This window comes from Oryza sativa, chromosome 12 (assembly GCF_034140825.1).
Source record: "Oryza sativa Japonica Group chromosome 12, ASM3414082v1".
Taxonomy (NCBI): Eukaryota; Viridiplantae; Streptophyta; class Magnoliopsida; order Poales; family Poaceae; genus Oryza; species Oryza sativa.
The window spans coordinates 26,548,964-26,562,779 of record NC_089046.1 but is presented as its reverse complement, the minus strand read 5'-3'; the positions used below and the strand labels follow the sequence as shown (position 1 = coordinate 26,562,779).

The 13,816-nt window shown below is 41.0% G+C and overlaps 1 protein-coding gene across 1 annotated transcript; it reads left to right on the top strand.

Annotated features, from left to right (window-relative positions):
• The first annotated feature begins 6,491 nt into the window (after positions 1-6,491).
• Positions 6,492-8,453, top strand: LOC4352770 (patatin-like protein 3). The gene is made up of 3 exons (XM_015763419.3): positions 6,492-7,562; positions 7,671-7,733; positions 7,834-8,453. Exons 1-3 carry the CDS (start codon positions 6,561-6,563, stop codon positions 8,206-8,208), a joined length of 1,440 nt encoding a protein of 479 aa, XP_015618905.2. The 5' UTR covers positions 6,492-6,560; the 3' UTR covers positions 8,209-8,453.
• Positions 8,454-13,816: the final 5,363 nt, after the last annotated feature.

Below are 13,816 nucleotides of genomic sequence, written 5' to 3'. Positions count from 1 at the left end.
TTCTTCAGAGTCTATTATTAAAGGGCTCATGAATTTTATTCCTTTAGAATGCATTTTTTCTATCACATCATTTACATTGATTTTGTATTTGGAGGCACTTCTATTAGTCAATCTTCCTATAAATTCTATACTTATTAATAAATTTGTTCCCTTAAACTCTTCGTATCCTTTTGTTTGGAAACCAAAACTCATTTTATCTATGAATTCATTTACAGGCATCATTAAATCAGGCGCTATATAGGTTATCAACATATTTTCATTCATATCTCCTTCTAGATAGCCTAAAGATGCTTTGTTTATTGTGTCCCATCTTTTATCTAATAAGGTTATTAGCACTTTAGCTCCTAATTTCTTTCTTGTCATTCCTTTGATTCCTATTATGTACATACCTTGGTGAATATACTTATATCCTGAATATTTTAAACTATTTTCAAATTCTTTAGCTACTATTTTTAATTCTACTGGCTTTGTTAGAACACTTAATTCTACTTCTCTAGATATTCTATAAAGCCCATTCTTATTCTCAAAAAATCCCATGCAGTATACTTGTTGAGGCCTTATTGCCCTTAAAGTATCTCGTTGATATCTTTCGAGCTGCTTATCTACTTGTGCAACATCTTTCAGCTCATCTATGTCATCATATTTGCCTTTTTGTTTATCAGAACAGTTATCATCTCTGCTTGCTATTCTTCTAAAGAGACTCCTAGATATGTCCATTTTTCAGAATTAATGGCTTGTGAAGATGAGATTATGCCAGATGAAGCCAAAACTATTTCCTTACCTTTACTAGAGTTGATTTTGTCTAGTAATTCTTTAATATAATCACTATTCTGTGAAATTTTATTTTGCCTTATCTTATAATCTTCTAATAATTCTAATGTAGTATTTAGCTTATTATTAAGAAAAGAATATTGTTCTACAAATTGCTTTTGTTCTTTATATATATCTTCTAACTTTTGCTCTAAATCTTCTTGTCTCTTACTCCAATTTATATAGAAATTATATATTAAATCTACAATTAAATTTAGTTGGCTATTATTAGAGTGCCAACTATGTTCTTCAGTATGGCTTAGTCTACACCTTATGTTGATATTATCTTTGGTATTTATTAACTTTCCAATATTAGCTTCTAAATTTAGCTTCTCTATGATTACCAGGCTCTAATACCACTTTATAATTAATTCACAACTATTCACTACTATTCTTAGTGCTGAATTCACTTATTATGAGTACAGAATTACTGTTCACTACTGTTCACAGGTTACTGTTCACTCGAAAACTTTCTTTAAATTTTTAGGATCTTTGCAGGGTGGCGAATCCAAAAACAGCCGGCGCTTGATTTAGAAATTTTAAAGTCCTACTCGGTACTAGCCGTATGCCTCACTTATCTGCCTATTTAAGCAACCAACTTCAGGTATATATATATGTATATGTATATATATATATATATATATATATATATATATATATATATATATATATATATATATATATATATATATATATATATATATATATATATATATATACGCGTATATGTATAGGCTTATTTGGGATATTATAGGCATCTTCTATAGTATTATCATTTAGCCTTTTATAATTTATGACCATCCTAGATTTACCTCTAACTTCTTCCGCATGATTTCTTACTATAAATGCTGCAGACCTATGTGGACTTCTACTCTCTCTTATTGCTCCTAGTTTCAGCAGTTCTTCTATATGCATCTTAAATTCTTCTATATCTTTCGGAGTTGCTTCTATTGGGCTGGTCTTAATAATATATTCTGGGTTTATTATATTAATTTTACACTCGATAGCATTTTTCTCCCAATATTTCATAGGAATTTCTCCTATAATTTGGATATCCTCTAATCTTTGAACAATTTTTTCTATATCCTTTTTAGACTTAATATCCCTATACCAATTTGGTGCAAATGCTTGTAATCCTATGCACTCTATATTGGAATTTGATATATAATAGATGTCTATATTCTCACTAAGTTCATATTCATTAATTCTTTCGAAGAAGTGACTCTGGGTAAGCAAATAGGCTTACCCAGACTAATAGTCTGGGTAATATAATATATATATATATATATATATATATATATATATATATGTGTGTGTGTGTGTGTGTGTGTGTGTGTGTGTTTATAGCGACTTAAAAACCAACATAAAAAAATCACGTTGAAAATATCTTAAAATCAACTTCAAAACAAAGGTCGAAAATTCAAATTTTGCTTTTGCATTAACGTCTTATTAGGCCAACTGATGGGGCTCTTATTATCAAGAGAGTGAGAGATATACCGAGATTAATCCATGGAAAGCTTAGGTACCTTCGCTTACATTTCAGTGAACACACCCACACCGGCACATATAAAATGTTCCCTTAACCTGTAAGGAAGAGTGTTTATTAATCGATCTTAAAAATACTTGTATTTTAAACCGTATTTTTTTCTCGAATAACTGACACTGTTGACAACTGCTGTCTTACTTGAACTACAAATTACATTTAAATGATTATATTATATTATATATATGATGAATGAAACTTGTAGGGTTATATTCATTTACACTACACACTTTGATAATTGTTGTTCAAATTTGGCCGTTAACAATAATATAGCGTATTTTTAAGTATTATAGCTTTTTCGTCAAAGTTTAAACTTGAATAGTATACCAATGTTAGTGTTTGTTCATCTTCTTGTTGTTTTCAACCTTTTTCAAAGTTTGGTATTACTCAAAATTTAGTAAGATAACAAACTAAATATATCCTTATCAACATTGTATTTTAATAATTTCAGAACTTTCTACACTCAAAACTCATACCAGAATTTGGTAATAAGGTATATAAAACACCAATCCTGACCTTACCTTACTAATCATTAGTAATTTGGTGGAATATTATCAAAGGTTGACCAGGTTTCTTTGGGCAATGAAGTAAATAAGCACTCACTTCATCCATTCCAAAATATAAAGAACACATCATATTACTACGAATTAGACAGACTTATTGTTTAGATTTGTAGTATTAAGATATGTTACATGCGATCAAAGTAACTTATATTTTAGGACAGGGAGTAATTATTTGATAACTGAGGAAGTACAGACTACTAGAAAACGATGTTTCTTGGTTTCTTATCGGGTGACACAAGATCCTTGCTGTGGTAGTCCACAGTACACAGTCCACATGATACACACAGGAGTCCATATTGATTGTGTCACCACTGGCTTGTTGCATTGCAATGCACATTTGCACCGCATATATTGCATCTGTCACTTGACAGGGCATGCATACATATATTGCAATATTGCATTGCAAGCAGAGGCAGCCGGCAGAGCCAGGTACTCGATCTATGCATACATGCACTTACTCCTACAGTGCCAGTGTGCTGCAGGCCAGCACTCACCAGGTCAGCATACAGCAGTATATATACTCCCTCCGTCCTAAAAAGAGACAAACCCTAAGCCGTGTCCAACGTTTGACCGTCCATCTTATTTGAAAAAATATAAAAAAAATTAAAAAGACAAGTCACGCATAAAGTATTAATCATGTTTTATCATCTTGCAACAATGAAAATACCAATTATAAAAAAATTTTATATAAGACGGACAGTCAAACGTTGGACACGGAAGCCCAAGGTTTGCTTTTTTTTTTTTTTGACGGAAGGAGTATATATGCTCCTACAGTGACGCCTTAATTTCAAGTCGAGGCTAGCTATTGCATGCTCTGCATGCCACTCCATATCTCTGAGACTCTGAATCAATTCGATCATAATTCAGAGCTGGTAGCTATGCATTTTTTTGCAGCGACTTCGCAGTGTGTCTTGTTCACGCATGGATCGAGAAAGCCAGTAAAAAAAAAGGAAATTTAAGTTTTTTTTTAAGAAAAAGACACGGTACAAAGACAAAGGTTGACGCACGTAGTCAAGCACACCTACTACTACTGTATGAGCATCTTCGAAAAACTGTCCGACCAGCATATCTTAGTGTTAAGACTTGAGAGTGATAAAATCACTACAGATATGAGCATATCTTAAGAGATTAACGAAGTCAGCATAGGTGCTTCATGTTGACGCGATCACCTAGCTACCATCGAAAGAACAATTAGCAATAGAATACGAGTACTGGGATAGGATGGTTGCTAGGAACACTTAATTTGTCGTAATCTGCCATGTAGGTTAGACGAGTTTAACCAAGAAAATTTGACCAGTTGTGATAATATTTGATTCCAACAAATTAGCTCCTACAAGTCATTGACTTAAAAAAATGTGACAATATTTTCTTATCCTTGATAAGGTGTGGCACATATTTAAATCAATTTTAGTAGGCAAATGACATAGTAAAGTGTAGATGAGTAGCGTAGATGAGTTTGAAGACAGTTTGTTGCCACCTTAGAAGAGTATTTGCTGGCAAAGGACGATAAACTATGGCTGTACAATGGAACCGTCAATTCGAGTATACCTAGTTGCCCTAAGTCGATTCCAACATTTGCCAACCAAACTTGAACTATATGACTTGGCAGACAAATTCGGACGGACGGTTAGAGTGACACTCAGTTTGTGAATCTAAGTTTATATCACTTATATATATATATGATTAATCTACATGTGCAGCCTGCAGTTACGGCACAAATTAATAAATTGTTGCTGAATTTAATTCAAAGCCACGATCGAATTTAATTTGGAACGAAGGTGATTTAAATGCTGGGCACATGTACAGTACCAAACTGCAGTGTACGTAGAACGTACTAGGTACTGTACGCACGCACACAGTACAGTTGGCACTTCCATGATCTCGATCGCGGTGAGCTCAATCGCCCGTCCGTACATCGATCATGGTCATGGATTATTATTGGGTGATGCATGATCAATTAATGGCTAATTAACCACAAATAAATATATGCATGATTGGATATATGGGGGATCGAGCGAGATTGATATACATTGTGCATGCATCCTTTAATTTTGTTAGGAGGGAAGAACCCTACTAGGGCACGCCCACTCTACTAGTGTAGTGTGCACCCCAAGTTAGAACACAATAATAATGCGGTAGAAATTAGATATATTATGTCGCAATTATAACACATATTAATGGATTTTCAACTAATTCTGCTGCTAAATTATGAATAATGGATCGACAGGCAGAATACATGCATTGATGCATATAGAACATGGATCTACTGGTTGTTAAAATATCATATCATCATATAGGGAGTATTTCGAAGCGCTTGGACAATAGAACATGTAGCCACAAGAAAAATCATCAGGGTGAGATTGATATTGTGTTTTTTATTAATAGGAAAAAACATCATTTATTTATCTAACAAATTATATGTCTTTGTCTTAAAATATAAGAAATTTTATCCATATATATTTTTTACATTCCAAGATAAAGGTTATAGTATATGTCAGTTTTACATAAGTGGACCAATACTAAAGAAAGCCAATAACTATCTCATACTACATTTACTCTGACAACAAACTCAATGTATATATAATCCTTACTATTTTCTAGCTAATAACAAATTAGCAAGACATTGCATGTTGGTTGTAAAGAGTTTTGTGCATGGATGTATACACTTGTCCATTACTCTTATGCACAAATAATAAATAGACATGGAGAATGAATATTGATATAACGATAATTTAAAAATAGCATAAAAATGTTATATGATGATCAATTGAAAATAAAAATATTATATGATGACCAATTGAAAATAAAAGGAGTATAACTCAAGTGAATGGGCACTGCAGGACAATCGTAGGAGTACCATTCACCATGCCTTTCCTGCATAAATGCAACAACCATCAACTCAAAAGCAGACAACAAATTACTGCCAGGTCACCCCAACCCCTTGGCCCCACTGTCAGTGACTAACCCCCCTCCATCGTCCTGGCCCACTGACCCCGTGGCCCCACCCACCATCTTCTACTCCCTCCATAAAAAAAAAGACAAACTCTGGTTTCCGTGTCCAACGATTGACCGTCGGTCTTATTTGAAAAAATTATTAAAAAAATTAAAAAAACAAATCACGCATAAAATATTAATCATGTTTTATCATTTTATCATCTAACAACAATGAAAATACGAATTATGAAAATTTTTCATATAAGACGGACAGTCAAAGTTGGACACGGAAACTCAGGGTTTGTCTTTTTTTTTACGGACAGAGGGAGTACCCATGATCTGCCTGTCCATCCGGCCCCACCACTCCACAGGTCAGCCACTGTCCTCTCTCCCCCCGACACACCTGCCCCGCACGTGCGCTCCACTGACACGCGGGCCCCATACCTCCCCACCACGTGTCCACCTCCCGATCCGCATCCGACGGCGAAGGGAGGCTGCTCTCACGGCGTGCGTGTATACGAGTACGACAAGCGGCGTCTCGAGCCACGTGGCGGTGAAGGCGTATTCTACCGGAATACGCCTTCGCGAGCTGGGACGCGTACTTGCCGCCGTTTATAAGCTTAGGCCGTCGTCCTCTCCGCGAGGGAGAAAGGTGAGCAGTAGTAAATTGGACACCGCACCACCACCGAAAAGCTCGCACTCTCCTAACCATGGCGTCGCCGCCGACGCCGCAGCCGCCGCCGCCGGTCGACGTCGACCTCGGCAAGCTCAGCTACGAGATATTCTCCCTCCTCGAGAGCAACTTCCTCTTCGGCGCCGGCGCCGGCGGCGGCGGAGGTGTTTGCTCGCTGCCTGGGACGCCCGGGAGGGCGCTTCTTGGAGGGAAGGTGAGGGTGCTCGCGATCGATGGGTGTGGTCCGGGACCAGGTGATGCTCTGCTGGCGGCGGCGGCGCTGGTGAGGCTGGAGACGGCGTTGCGGGAGAAGTCCGGCGATGGCGATGCGAGGGTGGCGGATTTCTTCGACGCGGCGGCGGGGGCCGGGGCGGGGGGTGTGTTGGCGGCGATGCTGTTCTTGAAGGGGGCGGATGGGCGGCCGCGGTACACGGCGGCGGACGCGCTGGCGTTCGTGGCGGCGAGCCTCGGGAAGGGCGGGTGGCGCGGCGGCGGCGGCGGCGGCGGGGGGAGGAGGTGGTGGGGGGTGGCGGCGCTGTTCCGGCGCGGGTCGTCGGCGGAGAGGTCGTCGCTGCGGCGGGTGTTCGGGGACGCCACGCTGCGCGACACCGTCGCGCCGCTGCTCGTCCCGTGCTACGACCTCGCCACCGCGGCGCCGTTCCTCTTCTCCCGCGCCGACGCCGTCGAGAGCGGCAGCTTCGACTTCCGCCTCCGCGACGTCTGCGCCGCGACGTGCGCCGGCGGGGCCGCCGCCACGGCCGTCCGCTCCGTCGACGGCCGCACCGCCATCGCCGCGGCGTCGGGCGGCGTCGCGGCCATGGGCAACCCCACCGCCGCCGCCATCACCCACGTCCTCCACAACAAGCAGGAGTTCCCCCTCGCCGCCGGCGTCGACGACCTCCTCGTCGTCTCCATCGGCTCCGGCTCCTCCTCCGCCGCCACCCCTTCCACCGCCGCCGGGTGGCGAACGCCTCTCCCCTCCCGCTCGCCGTCGCCCGCCGAGATGGTCCGCCTCACCGCCGAGGGCGTCGCCGACATGGTAAAAAAAACACACACCCACACCCAATCCCAACCCTCCATCTCGAATCCGACGGCTCCCATCGAACCACGTCACTAACTCACCATGGGTAAAACCGTAAATTCCCAGGTCGACCAAGCGGTGGCCATGGCTTTCGGACACACGTGTGGGCGCAACTACGTCCGCATCCAGGTCAGACCCGAAAAATCTAATTACCGAATTACCCCTCCATTTTTACCATTTTACCCCTCATTTTTACTGACCTCGTCGGCGATGTGTGTTCACTGACCAGGCGGCGTCGCCGGCGTGCAAGACGAAGGCGCTGAGCTCGGTGGACGCGAAGAAGGCGGCGGCGATCGCCGACGGGATGCTGACGCAGCGGAACGTGGAGGCGGAGCTGTTCCGGGGGCGGCGGCTGTCGGAGAAGTCAAACCGGGAGAAGCTGGACGCGTTCGCGGCGGAGCTTGTGAAGGAGCACGAGCGGCGGCGGGCCTCGCCGGGGCTCCCCAACGTGGTCATCAAGCAGGTGGCCGCCGCCGCCGCCGCCGTGACGCCGGCGCGCCTCTCGTCGGCGACCACCACGTCGTCCGCCACCGCCACCACCGCCAGGACCACCGTCTCCAGCATGCCGTCGCCGGCGGCGTCGCTGGACTCCGGCCGCCACTAGCAGCGGCGGCGGCGATCGCCGGCGACGTCGTACGTGTAGAAGTTTTGTACATTTGCCATCCATGGACAGACCGATCGAGGAGATGGTTATTTAATTTTTTTTTTATTTACGTCTTCCGATGAGTCACTGACATGCGGGCCCAACCAAGATGGAAATGAGGTGAAATATTTATAAACTTAAGTTATATAAATATTTATGTAACTTATATCCATCAAGCAAGGATATGAATGTTATTTATTCGGTTAGTTAGTTTCGTGCTCGAATGGTTTCGAATTCTTCTATAAAAATGGGTTATTAAGATATGCAAGAAACTTGTGCAAGTTGCAAAGCAAAAGCAGATGATGCCTTGACAAAGTCTCCTCCTCATCATCATCCATTCATCCTCCTCCCAAAATTTTTCAATTCATTTTCCCTCCCATCAGATTGAAATTGACAGGATTCGGATCATCACTGTCCTAATCAGCGATTAGTTCCTGATGTTAATAGACTACTAATCCTACTGCCATGGATTGCAATGTTTAAACTCCCATTTAATCAAATTCATTAGCCTCCTTTTCCGTATCAGTGTAGTACATTTTTTGTCCAGCATGAATGCTGCACAGTGGCAGCTAAACTAGCTATATAGCTCCACTACAACACTGAATCAACGATGAACATATAGTGATAAAAATAATTAATATCCCCTTGACGATTTTAATTCAATTCTTGTAGTAGCTTGCTTTCAAGTGAGAAAAATAGGCTGGGGAAGATGAGACTTGAAGTCTGCATAAAGTTGCTGATAACTTCTACGTACTCTTCAGCTGCATCATTGCCTGCCATGGACACTGTAGTAGCTTCAGATTGTTGTAATCCTTTCCTGTACTCCATTTCTTGTAGCCTTATACCGTATAGGCGTATATACACAGTATATACAAATAGTTTTACAATGGTCTCTCTACTAAGTAGAAGTAATCTAGACCATTCATATTTTGTAACATAATCGATTTATTTATACTTCCACCTCAACTAAACTTTCAATGGTCTCTATTTATACCATTATCTCAACAACTGATGGTAGAATAAGTATTTTTTTCTATTAGTAGTATAACTCATAAATTAACGGTTGATATCGTTTTTATTGGTGATAATACCAATAGTAAAATATTGCCATTATATACAATCGTAAAGATATCGTATACGGAGTATATACGTAGCTGAAGAAGTAGGTACTGTGTGTAGGCAGCAAGCCCCTTTCTGACACTTTAGTTTGATCCAATCCAATCCTGAAAACTTTAATACTGTAGTATAGTAGACTAGTAGTAGACCAGTAGTAGTTTGATTTTGGTAGTCCACTAGTATCAAGCAAGGATATATGTTGTTTTCAAGCCTATTTATTTTTGTTTCTCACCAATCATATATACATTTCCCCATAAGGTTGGAAAAAGAAACATGGAAATCATTCTTGAGTGAGGACATAACTATATCTGAGCTAATAATATGTACAAACTCGGTTCGAATTAGTTGGCCTTCTCAACCAGAGTTTATGCTTTTGATTTTGGCGAAAATTTTGGTAGGACCAAAATTTTGTGATTTTTAGCACTTTTCAAACCAAAAATTTTTGAGATTTCGACTTAATTTGAATAAACGTTGACCAACTTTAAAAAAAAAAGAGAAAACCTGAAAATTTCGGTTGATAGATTTGCCGGTGGGGTCCAAAATTACCAAAATTTTGTTCTCAACATTACTGAGGATTCATCTGGAACATAGGATCTCACATAAAGCTCTACAAATTACATATGATTTTTTCCAATTTTATATCGGGACGCGGAAAAATATCCGTGTCCCGGACGAACTTGAAACTGGAACTGAAACTGACAAAAGTGGACGCTGATGGGCAAGCTACGATCCTCCAACCCAATAGCTGCCATTTGAACTACCAGCTGGGTTACTTACATGGACTTTTTCTTCAGATCACACGGATGGAGAAGACTAGCAGAAACAGCACATACCAAACTCTTTCTGTTCTTGTGCTCAAAAACAGTGGCTGCTGCAGCATCTGAATTCTGCATGTACCACTACTCACCAAATTCACCAGCTGCATGCACAGATGCTACTGAGATTTTTCACAGGCAACTCGAAGACAAGAAAAAAAGATGAGCATCTCTTCAGTTCAGTACAGTACTGCTGCAAATCTGGGAGATTCCTGTACTTGTGTTTGATATCTTAAAAGATTGCAAATTGCAATTTGTTCAGGGCTCCATGCATCTCACGGCGCTGCATTTGGCCCAATGCTCTTAGCTAGCTTCAACCGCGGTTAATTCCTGAACTAATTTAGTATCTGCACACGATCTAGTAATCTACAAAGGCTGAAAAAACTGCATCATTTTTTTTTCAGAATGGAGGTAAATAAATAAATTACAGTCTTAGAGAGAGTGTAGGTAAGTTTTTTTTTCCCAAGAGATAAACTAACTAACCAACGCCATAGATCTCACGTCGCCCAATTACCAACGCCTGATCTGAGTGATCACCTCGTTAACCATCATCTCTCCTACCTCTAAGTGCGATTTTTTCACCGCCTCCGAGCAGTTGAAAGTTGTTGTCACTGCGATCCTCGGATGCTGTGGCCTGAGGATTTCTTTTTCTCAGTGGCCTCTTAATTGCTCGAGCATTTGGGAATTTGGGAGCAGAGAGATTCAGAGATCAGAGAGCTTCACTGGAACCTTCCATGTGGTGGGCAAATCCAGCAAGATTAACAGCTTTGTTTAACCATTCAGGTAACGTGATCGAGTCAGACTTTTGTCGTCGAGTTTTCGCGGCAAATTTCGCTTGCAATTTGTAGCATGTCGAGACGAATCTGCAGCTTTAGTTTTTAGTTTCAGTGTCTGAATATTTTAGTTTCAGTGAAGAAACACATTGATCTAGGAGAGCTTTGCTTGATTCTTATTTTTTTTTACCTCTGCTGTTTTCAACCAAAGGTCAGCGTTGAAATGTTAGGTTAACAAATTACTACTAGGGTCAGCTACACATAATGTGGTTAGTTATTGTTAATTACTGCATGGTCCATGGCCATGGGTTTAGAGGGCAGTAAAAAAAATGTAAAATTAACACTGCTAGCTTGTATGGCATATTTAACTAGAATTAACCAGCTCAAGATCTTATGAGGGTCTCTTCCCTAGTCATATATGGTTGAAACGACATGACCGAGATCTCTGAATGAGTAGTTAATTCAGGTTACCTGCTACTGCTAGTTAATTAGCTCGTGAAGCACATTTTTTTTCCTGTCATGTTTTTCCCTTTCAGAAGTTCAGAGACTTGAGCAAGCCCAGGTTGTACTAAACTAGTAATGCAGCCAAAATCACTCAGAAAAAACTACTAATTTGGAGGATTTTGCTGAAGTTCATTGTGATTATTGGCACATGCAAAAGGCTTGAGAACCTGTTCTTGCAGTCTTTTGTCCTTGATCAATTGGCTTCAGAGAAAATGTACTTGTGCTGTTATGCACTTATGCTGATGAAGTGAAAGGAATTTAGGCCGTGTTTAGTTCACACCAAACTTTCCCCAAACTCCCAACTTTCCATCACATCACATTACATCCAAAACTTTCCTACTCACATAAACTCCTAACTTTTTTTCCAAACTACCAACTTTCCCTAAACTTCTCCCTAATTTCAGGAACTAAACACAGCCTTACAAAGAAATGTAAAACACCGTCATCGACGCATGTAAAATGGTCGGTCACCGAAAAACGCTATTAGTTGCCCGAACTCCACAGCACCGCAGGCTCCACCACTGGTGAAACAATTTTGGTTATGGAGTGTGTCAGTTTGAGTGAGATCCCGCCTTGTCATGAAACGCATGGATACTTCCATTGTCCCTCAAAAAGACAGTGGGTAGTAGTAAAGGTGAAAGCATGGCTAATTTATAGGTGAACACCAAAGCAAAAGTGCAGATGTGAGTAGTTACACTTGTCCCCATGAAAGTGGTAGGAGCTCAAAAGGAGAAAAAAAAAAGAGAGCAGGGGTCATTCTTCCATTGCCTTTTTCACCATTGGTAATCTAACCTAAACATGATGCAAAAGTTTGTTCACATGTTGACACAAAAATAAACTATCCTTATGCAAAGCCATTTACCCCTTTTCCTGCTACATGTTCAGCTCATGTATGTACTGATAGTACACTATACTTTGATGTTCTTCTATCATTTGGGGGCATGCATAGTTGAGTGGTCCAAAAATCACAATGGGCTTTATGGCATATTGGCATCCTCATTAATACCTTTTCTCACTGAAATTCAGAGGCATCCATCCATCAATCAATCAATCATCATCCAAGGGACCCAACGCCAAGCAGAGATAAATTCGAGATCAATTCTATGCTCTGTTTCAGACAGTCCTTTTTTATGGTGTAGTAGTACTTGTACCAGTATCAGCTTCCATGCTGCATTAAACCAAAGCAACTTCTGCTCATCAACTAAAGCTTCAGTCTTTCAGAAAAAGAAAACTTCATAATTTGTTTTGCCTAATTTGCAGAATACGTACTTTCTTACTAACTCATATATAATCCATAACCTTGTTAACTCATTCATAGATATAATTATATAAACTTTGAACAAGAGAAGAAATGAAAGAAAGAGAGCAAGGAATAGCATATAGTAGCAGACAGCAGGAAAAGCAGAGCCAAGCTCAAGTCACGAGCAAGATCTTGCTGCTAGTAGTATAACTTTGCATTTGAAATTTGCTCCTAATTCGTTCGAATTAAAGTTGACAGCAGTCACCATCAGCCAATGATTGGATCATTGAAGATTTTGGGAAATGGAGACTGGAGAGTGCAGAAATGCAGCAAAGTCTGAAGAAGAAGAAGAACTGAAGAAGGGTTTCCTTTCTGATCTCGCACGCCATCTCGAGGAAATTTTGCATGACCAAAGTCAGAAATTGCGAAGCTAACTATACCTAAGTACGTATGTACGAGCATCCTTTATTCTGTTAGTCTCAAACGAATTTGAAACGGATTGGCAAACTTGGGTGATGACCATTGTGAGAGTCCTTGCGTTTCATCAAGAGTGTACGCTTGGGTTTGTGACAAAATTTCATGCTAAATGCATGCTTGCTTGGGTTCGCAGCCTACATGAGCCAAAGTTTTGTCATTTGAAGACACCATTTTTATCCTGATGTCAAAATTTTGGTAAAATCATCTTCGCTGTAAGTTCACCTTTTTAATCTGCAGACGATGTCAAAAGTTCTTTGATTAACTTTTCACCTACAGCTTCAATCCACCGAGGCCTTTGTTTGGATAGGCCCCGAAATATACATCCAAGTTTGTGGGCCAGGATTTTAGCCCAAGTATCTAGCCCACATATGGATGGGCTAGAACTGAGGCCCATATAAGCAAGGCCCTGAGACTGTTAACCAAAACAGGCCACAAGCCCACTCAACGGCCCAAGAGGACAACCAAGCCCACCTCCAAGCACTGAATAGGCTGAGTTTGAGGCCCAACCAAACGAGGCCTGAGGCTCACAACCAAACAGGCCAACAAGCCCATCATCATCAACACAAAGGCCCATCAGGCCCACTCCACGGCCCAATAAGACAGTCCGGCCCACCTCCCAAACCGCCATAACTTTTCCTCCAAGC